At 39.5% G+C, this 19,785-nt stretch overlaps 1 protein-coding gene across 2 annotated transcripts in view; it reads left to right on the top strand.

Moving 5' to 3' along the window:
* The window catches only part of ANKRD44 (ankyrin repeat domain 44), a 183,692-nt gene that overhangs the window by 34,362 nt on the left and 129,545 nt on the right, over positions 1-19,785 (top strand). For both annotated transcript variants that reach the window (XM_008568521.1, XM_008568520.1), the window contains exons 2-3: positions 4,023-4,101; positions 13,556-13,626. In XM_008568521.1, coding sequence (XP_008566743.1) covers positions 4,023-4,101; positions 13,556-13,626 — 150 coding nt within the window. The remainder of the gene's footprint in view (positions 1-4,022; positions 4,102-13,555; positions 13,627-19,785) is intronic.

The raw sequence follows: 19,785 nt of genomic DNA, 5'->3' as shown, positions 1-19,785 counted from the left end.
TTAAAAAGTGTTTTGTTTTTCCCTTGGGCTTTGTCCTTCAAGTCGGAAGTTATTTTAAGCATTATGCCCAATCTCTGTCTGATTCTTCTATTATCTCAAATTTTGCTGGTTGTTAGTCTGCTGACTCTTGCTTTTGGGGAGTTGTTTGCACATGGGCCTCGTGGCTTGGGCTTGGGAGTTCATCTTCAGTGGAAATTTAACCCATGGGTGTCCCGGGCTGCCTGGATTGAGTGTGTACCTCTCCAGCTAGGTTTTGTTTCTTCTTCTAGACACCCTAGCTAAGGTATCACTGGCCTGGAATCCAAAGCCTATTTTCAACTTGAAAAGTTCCTGGACTCTACAAGTACTGTGAATTCAAAACCCCAAACACATGAGGGCAGAGTCCGGGGATGCAAATGCTCAGTGGAGATATTTTTATTTTCCCACCAAGAGCCCCGGACAAGGCACCTCTTTGCCATCTGCCTGTGTGAATGTTTGGCTTTTTTTCAAGCCCTCCCATTTCACTTTAAGAGTCTTCAAGATCACTTCAAGGGTTTTTCTTTCTGTGATGCCCTCAATTCCAGTTGTCCCCCTCATCTCTTATGCCCTACCAAGTGGTCAGGCCCAAGCCCCTGGAGCACTGACTTCTCCCCACAGTATAAGCTCATGCGCTTCCAGCTTTGGTTCTTGGTTTACTCTCCACTTCTGGCCCCTTTCCATTTAATTTCTTGTAAGCTCTCTTAAAAGGATGTTTACCATATGTTTGTCACATTTTTTCCAGGATATCTTGGGGATTATAGTAAAAAGGTTTTTAGATTATCAAGGCAACTTCTAAGAATGATGTCTTGCTTTCTTGTTTATAAAGAAGAAAGTTTTGTTGGGAGCCAGGACACCTAATTTTTCGACATCAATTTGCTCTGTTGAGCAAGTCATACAACCTACCCAGGGCTCAGATTCCTTATCTTTTAAATGTAATAATAAGACTTAAGAACATAGTTGTAAAAGGTGTGTCTCTCCTGATTCGGATGTTGTTAGATCAAGTAGTAGAATAGATGAGAAGGCATTTTGAAAATAAATAAAAGCACTTAATAATTACCAGTAGGTTTGTTTCTTCTTCTAGATACCCTAGAGATATCAGTGGCCTGGAACCCTGAATACTAATATTAAACTAGTATTCTTCTTTCTCCACAGCCTTTACCCTCCTTCTTCTATCATTGCATCTCCTACTCCATTAGTTTGGCTTATGGCAAAGTAGGGTGACCTTATACTTAGGCAGAGGATGTACTGTGACTTCTGGCTGATTTTACCTTATCGAGCCTGATGATTACTGTGGCTCCATCATTCACCCCTCGACTCATGATCTTTGCACATTGCTCAGGTTTCTTGCTGGAGAGCAGGTGTTAGCAATCCTTGGTCAGTAGTGGAAATGCACTGTTATTTTGGTTAAGGTCTTAACAGCGCAAATGCTTGTTTATATGGTTCTGCTGCTTCAGAGAACTAAAGGACTGCTGTCTGAATTCAGGTCTTCTCTGCGGTTACCTGTTGTGCCATGCCACTGAAGGAGAGTACCAATTGGCATAGTTGTCTTGAAAGGTACAGGAAACCTTTAAATACATATTAACAGAAACACTAGGTTTCATAGTCAAGAGTTTTTACAATATGATCTCATAGAATGCACCCTTTTAATCTTATAGAAACTTGAGTTTAAACAAGCTATGTCATAAAAGGAGCCACAGAATCAGCAAAGCCGGTCACATAATGACAGGCCAATCAGATTTGCAAGGGAGGGAGAGATGGTGGAGTTTTCTTGGCTTTTTATTTGAGGCCAAGGTCTCAAACAGAGCATTGACTTTGCTTCAGGTCAAATGAAGTCATAATTTGGGTTGGGATAGTCCTTGTTTAAATCACTTAGGCAAGGTTTAATTTGTTGAACCAAACCCTGGAACTAATTCAATTCACAGAAGAACATATAATTACATAACTTTTATCCAAAGACCCAAGAGAAATGTTTAAGTGATATAGTGATGATTCAAAGGGAATATGAAGCTAAAATGGAAAATGCTTGTAGGGATATCCATAGAAGTAATAGAAATAGAAAATATTTGTGGAAGTTTGACCTCTGTTATTTGTATAGTTCATTGCACAAATTAATACCCTGATTCTCAAATAAGCAAACATGTTTTCAAATAACAAGTCTTTATTTTCAAAGATAGGGTGATGTAGCTCTAATAGCGTTGACCGTGGTCATATATCTTACTGAATTTTCCAGCACATACCATTATTTTATAGTTGTGTGACTGCCCTATTTCCACTTTTTTGTAGTAATTGCCTGCAGCCAGACAAAGACAATTGAGTTTCCAGCTATTTCAAACACCTTTTAAAATCCACTTAATGTTAGTGCATTTCTTGGTAAAACCTATTCACCATACCTTCTAACAAACAGACTGGTTTGAAGATCAATTCTTGTCATGTCCCCTGCCTGCCATCTGTTTAAGATATGAGTGCATTATGAAATGCCTAAAAGCAATCGTCTGAGAGCGACAGAGGAAGAGCAGAGGACCAAGACTGTCAGAAAATAGAATAATATCCTTGGGCTAATCAAGGGTCGTTAGGTCGATTGCGTAATCAAGTGGTAACAGGAATGATGATTAAAATCAACAGCAAATCCAAGCATCCTGAGATGAAAATGCATCCTAGTTTTGGGAGAAACCTTAAAGACATAGCATACAGGCTTTAGTTACCATTGTTATGGAGTAGTTGATGGAAGTCTGTGGAAGGGGCCGTGCAGGTAGTCTAGTTCAGTCCCACCAATTTATGCTGAGTGCTTAGTATGCTGCTACTGTGGGCATAAAGGGGAGTAAGACCAGAACTTTACCTCAAGGGAGTTTTCAGTCTTGGAGGACAGGTGTCACAGCTATCTATGCTGATGACAATCACACCTATGTATGGAACACTGGCCGTGCATGTGCCTCCTGCTTGCATAGGCCTTTATTTATATACATTATTTTGATTTCTCTTATCAGTCCTTTAAGGTAGATATTATTATCTCCAACTTGCACATGGGGAAGCAATAGTTTTTCCCCTGCACGTTATCATTGTGCCTCTCAGCACTGTGTATTAAATGCCTTGCCAAGGACACAGACTGGAGTCTGACAGGTGAAGGTCCAGTCTTGGCTCTGCTATATACCTCTGGGGTCTTGAGAGAATTTCTTACTTTATTTGAGGCACAGTTTTCTCATCTATAAAACAGAGATAGTAACATCACTCTCAGCTTTCAGCTTAAATGTCAATATCCTCAGAAAGGCCTTACCTGACCACTCTTATTCCCATCTCCCTAGTCACTTAATCCCATTACTTGGTTTTGATTTTGTCATAGCCTTTATCACCTTCCAAAATGGTCTCATGTGTTGTTTATTTAACTGGCTGATGTCAGCCTTTCCACTTGAATGTAAGTTTCATGAGAGCAGGGACGAAGCCTGTTGCAGTCACCCCTCTGTCCCCAGAATTTGGTTCCTGTCACAGAGTAGGCATTCAGTAAGTATCATATGAGTGAGCAGTGGTCCAGGCAACAGCAAGTGAGGATAGAAAGAAGATAACTGTACTTATGTTTAATGTCCTTGTGAACAGTTCCACTATGTTCCCTTAGAAAGAAAATAAACCTTTGGAAGCTTTGAACTATTGCGAAGGTAGGTTAGAGAGGTTTGAATATTTTTTTTTAACTATACCAAAGGTTTGCAAATAAACTAAAATTCATCATCCAGTACATAATGGTCCGTCCTTGACCTGAGCTGGACTTAAGTAAAAGGAGCAGGCAGGCCAAGAAAATGAAACTCTCGCAGACACAGAAAATGGAATCCTTTGTATGTGTGACTGTGGGGTGTGCTAGGAGGAAATTATAACCAGAGCTTACCTGATAGGTGTTTGCCCTTCAGGCTCTTCCACAAGTATTAACCTCAGAATGAGTGGCACGTCTTACTATGTCTACAAAAGGTGCCTCCAGCCACCACTGACCTGTTGTGTATTTCTGATGTTGTTTGTTTCAGGATTCTGAGAAACGAACACCTCTTCATGTGGCCGCATTTCTGGGAGATGCAGAGATCATTGAACTTCTGATTCTGTCAGGTAAATAACGGCTGTACTCAAAAGTCAACTGCAGATGAAAGTTTAAATGACCAACTTACTAGATTGACTACTATAGTGAACCCAAACAAAATTCCTTTTTATGCTCATAGAAGTTTATTTGATCAGTGATTTGTCCATGCGTGAGAGACAATGCAATAAGTTGTTCTTATGGAAAAACAGCTTCTCTAGTGAAATTCTTATATTTCCTTGAAAGTCTGATTCCTGACTATCTAGTCAGGCCCAGCACTGTAGATGAATTTAGGACATTTGGATAACTTTTGACTTTTTTTTAATTGTAAAAAAGAAAAGGAAAGAAAACTGCTTTAAAGTCTACATGAACATACACACACGCACACTATTTGTGTACATATATAGTGTATAATATATACTCCATATACACATAATACTATCTATATATACACTATATACTACATATATATATGTTATATACAGCACATATATGTATATATACACACACACCTATAAGTCGTCCCTTGGTGTCCATGGGGGATTGGTTCCAGGCCCCCTCTGTGGGTACCAAAATCAACAGATGCTCAAGTTCCTGATGTAAAATGGCATTGTATTTGCATATAACCTCTGCATATTCTCCTGTATACTTTAAGTCATTTCTACATTCCTTATAATACCTAATACAATGTAAATGCTATGTAAGCAGTTATACTTATTGTTTAGGGAATAATGACAATAATTAGAATAATAAAGAAAATAAAGTCTATATGTATTAAGTACAGACACAATTTTTTTCAAATATTTTCGATCCACAGGTGGTTGAATCTACAGATGCAGAACCCACAGAAATGGAGGAACGACTATGTATATATATATATACACACTGAGTGTATATACTCAGTGACTGTGCATATTTACATATATTTAAATTGTGCTACAAAGCACAAAACCTATCTTCCATGTTTTTATATTTTTATTACATGGTCATAGTCATGTATCCATAAGTGAAACACACACACTATATATAGTACACATATAGTATATATGTGTGTATATGTTTGTGTATACATACATGTGTAGAATATATGTTATACACTATACATATATATACACACACAGTACATATATATAGTGCTTGTTTATGGACACGTGACTATGACTTTGTAATAAGAGTATAAAAACATGGAAGGTAAGGGAACATCAGTTTCTGGATAGTGGTTACTTCTGAGTAGGCAGCTTAAGTGAGAAGTGTCTTCAGGGACAGGTATAAAAGAGACAACTACCACTCTCTGTAAAATATTTTATTTTTTAAAAATTAGCAAATATGGAAAATGTTAAATTTGGTTTGTGTGTACACTAGTCTTCGTGATATTATTCTCTTTGTTTTTCTATGTATTTTAAATATTTCATTGGACTTAAAAATGCCAAGATTGTCATTTTTGGAAACCTGTATGCTCAGTACATCTCACCAAACAGGTTTCCAAAACCATTATGTGCTTTCTGCCTTGAGTGTTTGCTAGACAAATCTCTGGAGTGAATCTGAGCATGTGCACGTGTCACATTGTAGGTTGTATGTGCAGACAGGCTGTCTCTCTTCCTCCTCCTCTTTGTTTAGGGAGATTAAAATCTGAAGGAAATGCCTCTGCCCACGGACTAGGCAAAAGGTCTATAAAAAGGTTTTGCCTTTGTCTGCAGTAGTAAAGGGAACTGTAGAATTCCAAAGTAAGCTATGCAGAGGTAGGAACTGATACATGTTATGTAAGCAGATGTTGAGAACATCGTGGAAAAGAAACAAGAATTGTGCATGATACACGGGAAGATTCACATTGCCCTGAATTTTGCTGTGTTCATGTTCTTGAGGTGGGTTTCCCCAGGAAACAAGGCTTCTATGACCCAGAGCACGTGTGCCCCGTGCTCTTGACAGTCATGTGGAGCTTAAGTTAGGTTTCGTGTGGCATTCCTTGTGCTCTTCAGAACTGGCCTTCCTTTGACAAATCTAAAGACATTCCAGGGCTGTGTTCCAAACAAACATGTATTGTTTGGTGTTGGCACAGACTGTGGCTAAGTGCCAGTGCACACCTGGCCAGTTGCCCCTGCAATTGAAATTTGGCCCATGGGAAATTGCAGGCAGAATCAGTGGTGGTGTAAAATAATTTTGTGGTATGACACCTAATGGTTCCAACCAGCTGTACCTACAACCCAAGTGTTGCATTAAGAGATCTCTCAGAGTCTCAGAAGAATGTTTGTTTCGTGAATGTGCAAATTCAAAGCTTTCTCCTAGACTCCAACTTTGTGGTGGTGTTGTTTCTACATCTGAAAGGGATGGTTTTAATTCTGCAGTGTGAATTGACCCATCTTTTTCTTTAGGCATCTGGGCCCGGTGATTGAGAAACTTGGTTTCACATCACCTTCATGTGGGCCACTTTTTAACTCTGACTGATTCAGTAGAGCCGGGAGAAGCTGTTACATATATCTTGATCTGTACACTTGTTTGGTCTGGGAATTACTGGGCTGTTCATCTCTTTAGTATAATTTTGGTTCAAGTTGCTGTGGAATTTTTCCTCTTCCTCCCATCAAATTTGGAAGTCTTAGAGCCTGGGAGAGCATTGGGAATGTTCTTTAGCAATTTTATTCAACTGTGGAAGCTGAGGCAAGTGCTCTTGGAATTCATGTGGCTTTTATTTTTCTTGAAAGTTCCTTTATTCATTTTATACATTATGTTCCTAAAGAAATATCATTGCAAGAGCATGGTGATTTCATCTCTGAGCTTGCATCTGGCAGCTGACCCTTTAGGGAATCCAACCAAACTGTTTTCCAATTTAATAATGAATGGCGTGCTAATGATTCCCATGTTGGACAAATAATTTGTCTTTGCCAGAACAGCCCATTACAGCGGTATTCTCTATTGTCGTATTAACTTTCAAAGCGTGATGTAATTCCATCCCGCTAAATTTCTACTAACATTATCTCTTGTTAGTCAGGCAGGTGGAACCCTGAATGCCTCTGAGCAGACAGGGAGGACAAGGTTTGAGGGAGGAATTCAGGCCTTGTAAATTTGTACCTTCTTATGACTGCCAGTCCAAATTCTGGCTTTATTTTCCCCCTGACTCTAGGTTCTGTTTGGGAACTGGCTGAGCCAGGATTAATGCAGAGAGAGGGTTAATGAGATCAGCGAGAACCAATCAGTGGCTAAGAGTTAAGAGACTAGGGTTAAGATACAGGAAGCAGAGCACACAGAAAAATGACCACCGTAGAAATATTCTGTAGAGAAGACTCTGAGGATAAGCAAGGGTTATCGTATTCTGGGTTGAAGGAAGAAAACTGGAAGTACTCACCCTCTAACATGGGAGTGTTTGTGAGGTGTGACTACTGGGTAAGATTACTTTATTAGAACTTAGGTCACCAAATAAGTGATAGTCATGCAAAATTGTTTCCTATGAAAATTTTTTTTCAAATTTGCTTACCTCATTCAGTGCAAATTGCCTCCAGAGCTGGTGGCACATCATTCCTTTGATTCCCTTATGCATAACAAATATTCATCCTTTGAAGATGTGTTTGATACTGTTTATCTGGTGAAAGAGGGGGGTATTAAACCAGGCAGTGTTGACTTTGGCTCATAGATGTGGTAAAGTAATGAGCCATTTTCTGGTGGGTGTGTAAACTGGCTCTAAAGGCAACTCCAAGGGGAGTTTTAAAAATATTTTGAGTGATTGTCACATACATGGAATTATTATACACTCTTCCAAGGTAACTACTCTGAAGAACAGTGCTCCTGTGCTGTAATGAGATTTGGCTTGTTTTTAAAAGATCAGTAGCAAACTGATCTCGTTATATTATAATCATATTTTATATGACCTTTCTTTTATGTTTATTTCAATTATTAAAAGCCAAACTTGGGACAAACCAACCTTAGGAATCATTCTCTTTGGCCTGTAAGATTTTTCAGCCCTCAGTCCTCCTTTTTTTCTTCGTTCTACTTCTTGCTGAGTTTCCTTTACGTTTGATCTCAGTGAAAATAAAATTAAGATAAAATTAAGAGGTAATAGGGATAAGATGAACAGCATACGTAGTTGGCAGTTCGGGTTTGTGCCTGATAATTTGTAGTTGGGCCTTTGTTTCTAAAGAATCAGTATAGCCTAGTACTTATTTTCATGTTTAAGCTTTAAAATGTCCTTGGGTATAAAAGCCTTTGCCTTTAAATCATTAGACATGCAGACTGTGTCCTTCAGAGCACAATGGTGCCTGACAGGCAGGTAAATAACGTGAGGCTTCCTTTAGAAAAATCAGTTATAAATATTCAATTCAGAGCCAATGCCATCTGACGCTTCCCTCTGACATGTAAACAAGACTCTCGAAAGCACTTAGAGGAAGAGGATGAGGAAGCAGCCGCAGGAGATGACACTGATGAAATGCTTCTTCATTCAGTTGAATGTGGTTTTGTCATCATAATTTTTGTTGTGGCAGGAGAGGAGGTTTTCTTGGCAGCTGCCTCCTTGAGAAGGATGGGTGGACTGAAAGATGGAATGGAGTGACTGAAGGAAGCCCTTTCCTAGATTTCTAATTATCTTTAAATTTCTCCTGTGACTCTGAAGCTGCAGGTAAACAATGCTGGTGTTGTTACATGTCAGGTGTGTGTTGCTCTATGATGCTCTATGATGCTTGCAGTCATTTTTCTCTTTGATGGAATTTTAATATTGAAAGCCGCACTTGGCTCTGCGTAAAACTAAAAATTTTGAGAATATACTACTACTATGACTAATAGTAAAAACAATAAAAGTATATACATATAAATAAGAAAAAAATAGAAAAATGGGGAAGTAGTAAAAGAATATGAACCAGTAGTTCTCAGAAAATTAATTACAAATGGCTAATAAACATATTAAAAGATGCACGATCTCATCATTGAACAGGAAAACACAAAAATGAGATGCCATTTTCTTCCAATCAGATTTGCAATATTTATATTATTTTTTAATGGCTTTATTGAGGTATAATTGATATACAATAAACTGAACATATTTAGTGTATACAATTTGATGAGTTTGGACACATGCATACACCTATGAAACCATCACCACAATCAAGGTAACAGACATATCTGTCACCTCCAAGAGTTTCCTTGTGTCCCTTCAATTTTTTTGCGGGGGGGGTATTTTTTATGGTTGATAAGAACACTTTATATGAGATCTACTCTCATAATAAATTATTAAGTGCATAGCATAGTCTCATTGACTCAGATTTGCAATATTCAAAATGACTGATAATATCAAGTGTTGATGAGGATGTGGGGAAACTAAGCAATCTTACACACTGTGAGTGTGTAAATTGGCACACTTTGGAGGGTTGAGAGTACTTACTAAAACCAAAAGTATTCACTACCTGTGATACATAAAGTCTACTTTTAATGATCTGTCGTAGACAAATACTTGTACATTTGTATAAGAAGTCATTTTCTGTACGTTCATTGTTTGAGTAGTGAAATATTGGAAGCAATTGAAATACCCACCAATAGAGAGAATGTTTTAAAAATGTGGTGTATTTTTTTGGAATACATGTAGCAATTCAAAGGACAGTCTTACTCAGTAAGCATCAACATAGATATTTATAAAAAATGTTGAGTGGAACAAGGAAATTCAGAGTATTAGTACAATATAATACAATTTGTGTGAAACGTATTTATTGTAATATAGTTTTAAAAGTTATTGTGTACTATTTTAAATATACAAAAAGAATATTGTACAGACTACCCGGCTTAATTCTCTAGATTTTTTGTAGGGACACATACTTGCATATGAAGACATAAAAGCAACTGGAAGCTTGCATATCAAACTCAGAGCAGTGGTTAACTTCAGGGAGTGGGGAGACTCTAGCATTGGCGATACTCAAGGGGACTTGTAAAATTCAGAATGATTCATTTTTTAAAGAAGAATGCATTCATGTATTACTTTGTATGACCAAAATGTGAAATAGATTTGTTACTGTTTATTATGATCGGCAAATTTTCATAGCTTCTGTCCACACCAGTTCAGTTGAAGAGACATTACTGGATCTCTCTTGTGACCGGAAAGGATTTTCCAAATAGCAGCTATTAATTTAGGTCTGCCTGTGCTTCCAACTCTGCCCATGGCAGATGCTCCCCAGTTGCTATTCTTTAGTCCTTGACTCTGCTCCAATAAGAGTTGACAAACAGTTAAGCTGTGCTTATCACATGCCAGGCATTGACCTCAGGGCTTTTGTAGGATATCCTTCTAGACTGTTCAATGGTTTTTACAATATTGGGCTCATTCTATAGGTAATGTTTTAGCACTCACTTTTGGCATATAACAAAAGTTTGTGAAGAGCTCTCCAGTTTATCAAGTATTCTCATAAAGCACCATGGCTATACAGTAAAGTATTTAACCAACTCTTAAATAAAATACTTTTATGACCAGTCTTCCATAAAACATCTTTGAAGATTGGTCTTAACATTCACCGATGGTTATTTCCTTTAGAAACATGTTGTAGAGCATTCTCATGTACACACAAAAAAGATAGAAATGGCTTATATGTAGAACAAAGAGAAAGAGGGCGGAGAGGAGAGAGCAGAAAAGGTGGAGGGAGAAGAAAGAGCGAGATCAAAGGTAAGATCAAGACTTGCTGTGGCGAAAGCAGACGGCGGCAGGTCTGGGCGTGGACTACACACGTGGACTACACACATTGCATGCACTCGGCCCTCTTCAGTGTCCTGGGGGTCTGGCTGCTGAGGGAGCTCCTGGGTGGAGATGCTCAGGTTCTAAATGTGGTGATAATTAAATGGCACTTAGAGAGAAAGCACTGGATTCCTTAAGATCACAGAGCTCTCTCACCTATGGGTAGGCACGGACTTCAGTGGTCCTGCCTTTTTCTGGGTGAGCTTACTTTGCCTCTGTTCTACAGCAGGGATCAGCTATGGTATTTGTGTTGAGAGGGGAGCATGAGAAGAAAATCACAGTAAGACCAGCAAGAAGCACACCATTAACTTGACCTTTCTTTTTCAAATCAGACTGTGTACAACCAAGGTTATGTAAGATCCAACAGCAGTTCTAAGTCCTATTCTCTTACTCTCACCTGGAGTGAGCCTTAGGAGGTGACTGTGTGTGTGGCTGGGCCACTTTACATGGAAAGGACGGAGAGTGTTGTTTTTCTATCAAGGGCCACTAACCCTGAACAAAAATAGTATAAGAAAAAGCAACTTAGTTTCCTCCTCCCTCCCCATTTTTATTAAGAAATGTAAAACTTCAATGCACTAGCTTTCTTAAAAATATTTTGCTAGGATGTATTTCAAACACAGAAAAGGATGGAGAATAATATAAGTGAATATCCATATACCTCCCACCAGACTTTAAAAAATCTGAACATTTTGCCATATTCACATTTTTTTTTAAAGGAAATAAAACATTGAAGACAATTGGGGCCTCCTGCATACTCTTACTTCATCCCTTTTCCCACTCTTCCCTCCCTAGAAGCAACCACCACTCTCCAGAATTGGCATCTGTTCTCTTCAGCCCTATTTTTTACTTTTATTTCATATCTATGCATCCACAAACAACATAAAGAATTCTTTTTGTAAATTTTAAAAGTTTATGTAACTGGTACTATGCCATAGGTGTTATTCTGCAACTTGATTTGTTCAATCACTGTTATGATTTTGAAGTGTATATCTGTTTATGTACACGACTTCCATCTGTTCATTTCCATGACAGTGTAGCATCCATTGTTCAAATATACCACAGTGTATTTATCCATTTCCTCTTGATCAACATTTAGGATTCCATTTTCTTTTTGTTATAAACATGCTGCAGTGAACATTCTTATGCATGTGAGAGTTTCTCAAGGGGATACGATGGGGGTGGAATTGCTAGGTGGTAGGGTGTGCATATGCTCAGTTTTACTGGGTAATTCCACATTGTTTCCCAAGGGGGCTGTATCAATTCACACTCTCATCAGCTGAATATGAAGTCTTTCTGTTTCTCCATACCCTTGCTAACTCTTGGCGTCCTCACGCTTTATCATCTTTACCAATTTGATGGGTATGAAATGCTATGTTAATGTTGCTTTCATTTGCTTTTCCCTGATGAATTTTGAATAGTATCTTTCCCTATGTATCTTATCATTTGGGTTTCTTCTTGCATTAGTTTTTTGAGTTTACAAAAGATGTTTTTAAAAATTCAAGAAAATAAATTCAATGCACAACATTGTGCTCCTTATTGAGGTAAGGGCTTGAGCCCTTTCAGGCAAGCTGGAGTTAGTGGAATTACAATTCAAATAATTTTAACCTTGATAAACTAAGCAACAATTCATCAGTGGCTTTCAACCTTGACAGCATATTACAATAAGATTAGGTCCTGGGGAACTTTTAAAAAGTGTTTGTGCCTGACCCTATCTCAAACCAATGAAATCAGAATGGGGGCTGCTGCAGGAGAGGCATTCTTTCTTTATTTTAGGTATTATGTTTTTATTTCCTATGACTAATGCTGTTGATGGTTTTGTTCTTCAGTTAAAGAAAAAAATAATGTACATTTTATGATTTGTTATTTCCTTTTAGCCAGTGCCTTAAACTAAACTTCTAGCTGACTTTTATGCATGGAAGTCTCATGCTGCTGTTTTAGAAGGTTTCTATTTTTCAGCTGCCGGCCAGCCTTGACCTTGTGGAGATTAGTCAGCCCCCGCTTGTGCTGGACTCACTTTCTTGGCCCTGGGCCCTCACTGAGGCACCTCTTCTTTACTTCCCCACCTCTGCCCTACTGTCTAGTTTCTTTCATTCATCCCTCCACTCTTCATCCTCATGAACTTCCTTCCTCAGTGTCCTGATAAAATAGGTTTCTCATTTTGCATTTACATATTTTCTTCTCTTCTTCTTTTGTTGCCCTTTTATAAAACATCCCATCTCTGACTCATCAAAACCCTGACCCCCAAAAGGGAAGCTTGTATTGAGTATTTTAGCTGTTCCGATACAGACTTGGTGGGCCTGTGATTGTGAAGGATTGTGGAGGATTGTGAAGGTGTCACGGAAGGACAGGGCACCTGCATTCTGTGAATCCATTCACAGGGAGCTCCTGCTCCATGATGGTGATGTGGCTTTACAGAGTTGAGCATGAGGCGCATCTCTCAGTGTGAGCTGGTTTTGGCTTGAGCCTGAGCCTGTCTGTCCACCCCAAAGCTTGAGGGAGCCATGAGCAATCTACGTAGGCTTCCTGCTGTGTCTGTCCAAAAGCTGTGTGGAAGCTGGAGTCTTTTTACTGAAATATCTGGTTAGTCCCAGAGAAATAAGTGGGATTCTTAGACAAAGCAGATTTCTAGTCCCCTCATTCACAGATCAAATCTTTTCAGAACATGACTGACGCAAAGAAAAAAAAAAGCTGATGGTTGTATCAGGCAATTAAGAGCAAGATGCAGCATTTGACTAAACATCAGGAGAACTTCCCTTTACCCCATTCTTCCTCTAACTTGTGTTGTTTGGTTCCAGGAGCTCGTGTAAATGCCAAGGACAACATGTGGCTGACCCCACTGCACCGGGCTGTTGCTTCCAGAAGTGAAGTGAGTGATTACCTTATTTAATCTAATACCTACTGTCCCTAGAAAGAGAAGAATTCTTGCCACTGCATCAGGGATCTTCACTGGTGAGCAAAAGGCTTTTACCTCTAATGCAAGAGGGTTAGCAAAAATGGAGAGCTGTTTATTTGAGCACCTCCTGCATGTTAGATGTGGCGTCAGGGGCAATGTCTAGGATAGTGCAAGATGGATAGCTTGATTCTTGATTTCAGTGAGTTCTCAGTCCGGAAGGGGAGGCAAAACAGAAGCAGATCAATACAATATCAAAATTGAATTGGATGAGGAAGGAACTAACTTTCTGTTTGAGTAAAGGAAGTCTTCCAAGAAGAGATGTCAGTTGAGCTGTCCTTAAAGGATGAGTAGGGGACTTAGCAGCCCAGGAGAAGGAGGAAGGGCTGAGGCAGGGGGATAAACAGAGTCAGAGAAGTGAATGAACGGTGGGCTCAGTTAGATGTAACTGGAACACAGGGTGTAGTGGAAGGCAAGTCTGATGGTAGAGGCTGGGCCAGATGGCAGAGGGCCTGGGATCCTCTGAGCAGTGGAGAATGGTCACAGCAGAGGAATGTTATACTCACATCAGTGTTTCAGAAGGACCACTGTGGTGACAGCATGGAAATGGCCAGGAGGGGGAGGGATTTCAGGCAGGGGTTCCAATAAGAGGCCAAAAGAGACCTGAGAAGGCTGGGATGAGGGAATGGAGAGGAGTTAGATACTTGACAGATAATTAGAGGTAAACTTGATGGGATATAGTGCTTTGTGGGGGTGAGGTGGAAAAGAAGGCACGGAGCAGGGGAGCAGGAGCCAGGAGGCTACTCAGTTCTGTCTGAGCAATCATGTCGCTGGAATGTGAGGTCTGTGAGGGCAGGGGTCTGTGTTTTGTTCTTTCATGAATCCCAAGCATGGTACATTCTCAATACTCAAGAAATAATTCATTGTTAAATGCTGGAAATTTAGGTGAAGATAGCTAATAGACAATCTGCTATTATTTACACAGGTCTAGTGCTCAGGGATGGGGGATGGTCATGGGAACCATGGAAAATGGATCAGCTGGTTCAGGGGAAGTATAAAAGATGAGAAGACCAATGCAGGGTAGTAAATATCAGCCTGGAAGCCTAGTCAGAGGAGACGCCCACCACCCAGGGATACCAAAGTCTGTCACCTCGGATGCACCTGGCATAGGATGACTGGCCTTCATAGCTGAGTTTACCAAGTGCAGCTTCTCCTCTGCTGCTGGAGAAAGTGATGTTCCCCAGGTGCATCTTGGAGCAAGAGGTGTTGCTGAGAATGAATATGCTGGAGTTGCAGCAGTCCATGGCTGTCAACAGTGTCAGCTTTTCCTTTTTTGGGACTGTGGAAATTTCAAATATACTTGGTAGGTGGCAGTTAGCTTAGTCTCATAATCCTCCTTGCTATGCTGTGTGATTTGAGTAGTTTTTTAAAGGGGTTGGTTGTATTCTCTTTCCAATTAGCTCACATGAGATGAGGGAGCTAAATAATCCTAAATTGCTTGGCTCAGACCCTCGGGAATTCAGAATCTCCTTATGGTTTCACAATTCCCTGTTTTGCCTGGGAAAACAGGTGAAATGGGCTGCCTGGATTGGTATGATCAGTGTTATGAGTCCAGCTCCTTTATAGAAGAGTATTTCCTGGTCTGAATTTTAAGACCACTTGATCTTTGGTAAATTTCTTTTGTGTCTCTTTAAAAAATATATATGGATTTTTTTTCCTTTTTAATAAGAACAATGTCTTTTTAGTTAAAAAAATTACTAGGCACTACTGTGCTTGCTGATGAAGTTATGAAGAAAAATAAGACCCGCGTTCTCTGCTCTTAGGAAATTTCAAATATAGTTGGTAGATGGCAGTTAACCTTAGGAAGTGTGTAGTCTAGTGGGAGAGAAAAACACAAAAACAGGTTATTTCAGTACTATGTGACCTTTCCCAAATGATCTCCACCTTCATTAGCTCAAGTAGCTGCAAAGGCTTCAATCCTCAAAACATTTGTTTTCCATCAATTATCAGTCCACTTTCTTTACATATTTTTAGTGTGTTTGAGTCTAGTCAACCCAATAATGGATTGACCTTCATAGCTGAGAAAGGCATTCATTGCTTCTCCAAGTAACCAGCTCCCTCTGCAGGTTTGCTGGCAAAAAAAAAAAAAAAAAAAAAAAATCCTTGCAGGTGTCTGTTGCCAGAAAGGAACTAAATGCAAACAAATCCTGGACTGTAAATAATCAAGGTCATATATAAACTTGCAAAAGAGAATGTGTCCATATTAATCTCTGTCACAGAAAGTTGGAAAGTTTCTTGTGAAAACTGGAGTCTCCGTAACCGTCATTAGACTTGATGGTACAATGGATACCTCAACTCTAAGCACATTGCTGTAATGTGAAAGTCCTAGATTCAGATTTCCTCCTTCTTCTGAATTTGCTCCTATTGCCATTATTTCATGCCCCCTGTAACTAATAGTTGGGGAAAGGGAATTAGGCTTGATGGGAAAGGACAGAGAAGGTTTGGTCTGCTATTTTGGAATTTGGCTGTTGGCACTTGTCAAAAGAAATATATTTATATGGTTTCAGTATGAGAACTGGCATACCTGCCTATGGCTTAGATTGGCAAGCACTGATGTTACTTACATGTACATGTATTAAATGCCATTTCTTCATTCAAAAGCTTATAAATTCTACACTTTCCTCAAAGCCTCTTTGCTTATAAAACACAGATAATTGATCTCTTAGGGTTCAAGGTTTAATCAGGGAAGCAGAACCACCATGAGAGATATAGAATAAGATCTTTATTATAGGAATTAGATCTTACACAATTGTGAGAGCTGCTGAAGAAGTCTGTGTAAGGCTATCACCTTGGATTCTGTGTGGCCCTGACATGACTGCAGGTTCAAGAAAAGCTGGATGAGAAATGGCTGGGGGAGGACAAGGGAAAACTAGAATCCATGTCTGTTTCACATTGTCTCCAACATCATGGCCGTGGTAATGTGCAGAAAGAGCTGCACATGCACCTGGCCCAAGAAGTGGAGAAATCAAATGAGCTATGGCAGAATCTGAAGAAACATCAAGCCTGGTACTGCCTGATACCAATGCAGTGAGTCAGCCAATCAGTGACGTTCTGAGCAAGTTGCAATAGTACCTGGCTCCCAACACACCTGTTAAGTTGTGGTTTCATTTATGCCTTCCAAAACTCATGCAGATTTCTCTTGTGGCCAACCCTAAATGGAACACTATAGAGAAGAGAATTCTGGGAAATGTAGTTCAAATTGGCTAACTTGACACAATACAAGACTACCATGGAAACTCTTGTTCTCTTTTAACTAAAAAGATCTTCCAGATATCAGGACTAGCTTCAAAATTGCATGTAATACAGATATCAGTATAAGTCATAATTTCTGAGCCTTTTTTCCATCCAGGCAAGATTTATGTTCAGATTTCTGTGTCTGGAAAAATAATGTTCATTGCTGAATTCATTTCCTGAGCCTGTTATAGCAATAGGAGTATCAGAATGTAAAATTGATTAAACATCCGTCCATACTTAATATTATGTCCTACACAGACAAGAAAGTAGATCAAGACATGGTCACACGCCTGGAAGATCTTCTGACGTGGGTTGGGTTCTAGACATAAATCTTGAAGACTTACGTGGTACCTATCAGGCTGTGCATGTGCTCCTTCCAGACCCAATCCCGCAACCTCCTGCCACCCAACCTGCCTCCCCAAGTCTGGCACATCTGGGATTCCCAGGCTGGAAGCAGCTTGGAGCCAAGCAACACCGTCTCTTTGTGGGCTCCCTAGGAGCTTCACTGGTCTCACCTTTCTTCTTCTCTGACTACTCCCAAGGCTGTGAAGAAATGAAGAGAGACTCTTACTATATTAGTAGGGGAACATTTTGCAATTCTAGCTAACATAGGTGAGCAAGATTTGAGGCTGCCAGAGAGGATAATTCAAAGTGTTGTTGTGAACTATTTCATATTGTTTCCCCCATTTAGCTTATTCTTGTTGATTCTTTCCTTTTCTTTCTTGGAAAAGAGCAGCTATGGGGAAAAGGAATTAAATGTATACAAACCCAGAGAGTCTAACACATGTTTACTGAAGCTTAACAATGTTTACGGGAGCCCAGTCAGTGGAAGGCACTGTTAAGTGTGCTGCAGGGCCTTGAGGGTGTACCAAGTGTGGCCTCTGAGGACACGGTATTTGGGGCCGACAACCAGGCAGACAGTCTACCGTGGCCTGTGAGCAGATGCAGCTGGCCTTACACACATGCCCTCTCTGCTACAATGAGCTGAGAGCAGCACCAGAGGAGAGTTGCTGAACTCTTCACTTCCCTGACTTAGAGACTGTCTTCTGGTTAGAAAGTTAAAAGTGGTTTTATCCTTTCTTTGGGGCATAAGATTGCAGACATTGTGTCTATGTAAGTGGCATCATTTTGACGATTTATTAAGCACTTACTGTGTGCTAGGCAGTATGCTAAAGACTTTCTGTGCATTATTCCATTGTAACCTTTGAGCCACCCTTTGAGATTGATACTGTTAACAATACTAATTTAGGAAACATCATCTCAGAGAAGTTAAGTAAGGAGCCAAAGATGTCGCAGCCAGTAAGTGGAGGAGAGTGTGCCTCGAGGACCTGCCTCTTCACCACCGTGCTCTACTGCTTCTCTCAAATCACATAAGCACCTCATGGCTACTGTTCCAACCAATAAAATGCATCTATTTTTGGCTTCTGTGCAGACAGAAGTCCCAACTGGTATAAAGATCTTTCCCAGAGCTGAGCAGAATAAACATTTTTTTAATAGCTTACATTTTTAAAACTTATGTTTTCCCTGTTCCTCTAAAAAACGTTGTCATTTTTGTAGGCCAAATGCTAGTAGACAGGAGAATCAGAAAAACTATATGGGAGACTGGAATGTTATTGCTTTGTTTAAATCACCTCTATGATTATAAAAAGGTGTTTACACATAGGACATAGTTCATACCTGGGATGGGAAAAAATTAAGCATTTTATACTCTGTTAGAATGTAGATGAATGATACTCAGACAATGTGCATTTAAATCCTTTGGGGTGCTTGTTAAAATTACCTGTTCTAGAACCTCACCCCCGTAATTCCCAATGAAACCTATGGTTGGACCCAGATATCTGCATTTTAAAAAGAAGATTCTGATGCATGTGGTCTACATACCACACTTTGAGGTCCGAGACTGAAGACTGGGAATACTTTAGTGTCAGCTCTTCCTCATGTTTAAAACTGGTACTTCTTGAATAGTTCCCTTAGGATTCTTTCATATCCCAAAGCCTCTAGTGAACTGCCTTTGTACTACTAGTTCTTAGAATAACTGTGCTCTGATAATTATAATAATAAAGGGTGAGTTTAGTTTGGTGATGGATACTTTTAGAGGAACAATCTCATTAATTGAGCAAATTGATTGGGCACCAATTTATGTAATTCTTACAGAATATGAAATTGCTATAATCAATACAGTATAAAAGCCCCAAATGATTGCAATAATACAGTAAAAGCCTTCAGGACTTACTTGAGTGCAGCCTTAGGGACATCAGCCCACAGTAAATGTCATGTTAATACTTGCAGATTATTACTTACAGAGTTTGCTGATGATTTTAGCAATATATTTATTCTACCCAAGTTTATCAAATATATACTATTTGCAAGACACGTGCCAGGCTTTGTGAAGAGTACAGAAAGTTATATAAGACTCAGGCCCTGGTCTAAAGCAAGGACTATATACAGTCATCAACATTTACTTTTCCATGAGTGATTTATGACCTCTTAAATGCAATGCACATTTGAGAGTAAAAAAACACATATTGCTGGCAGTAGTTTGTAAGACACGTGCTTCCTATTTCTTCTCATCTTTTCCATGTGCCACAATGTATGTTTTTACTTCCTATTACAAGGTTAGAGTGGCCTTTTGTATAAAGAGAAAGCCATAAAAAGTAGAAGTCGAATGACTGCAAATGCCATCTGTAATTCCCTTCCCATGACAGTTCCTCCCCTCTGTCTATTATTTCTGCCTCTTATGTAGGACAGCCTGCCGTGGGGTGTCATGCAACAAAGCCTACAGACCCAGGATTGAACATTAACTGAGCAGATACCTCCATTCAGGAGAAATGCCAGAATCCT

Source organism: Galeopterus variegatus, unplaced genomic scaffold (assembly GCF_000696425.1).
Source record: "Galeopterus variegatus unplaced genomic scaffold, G_variegatus-3.0.2 Scaffold420, whole genome shotgun sequence".
NCBI lineage: Eukaryota > Metazoa > Chordata > Mammalia > Dermoptera > Cynocephalidae > Galeopterus > Galeopterus variegatus.
Note: the sequence above shows the minus strand (reverse complement) of the source record. Positions and strands in the feature narration are given on the sequence as shown.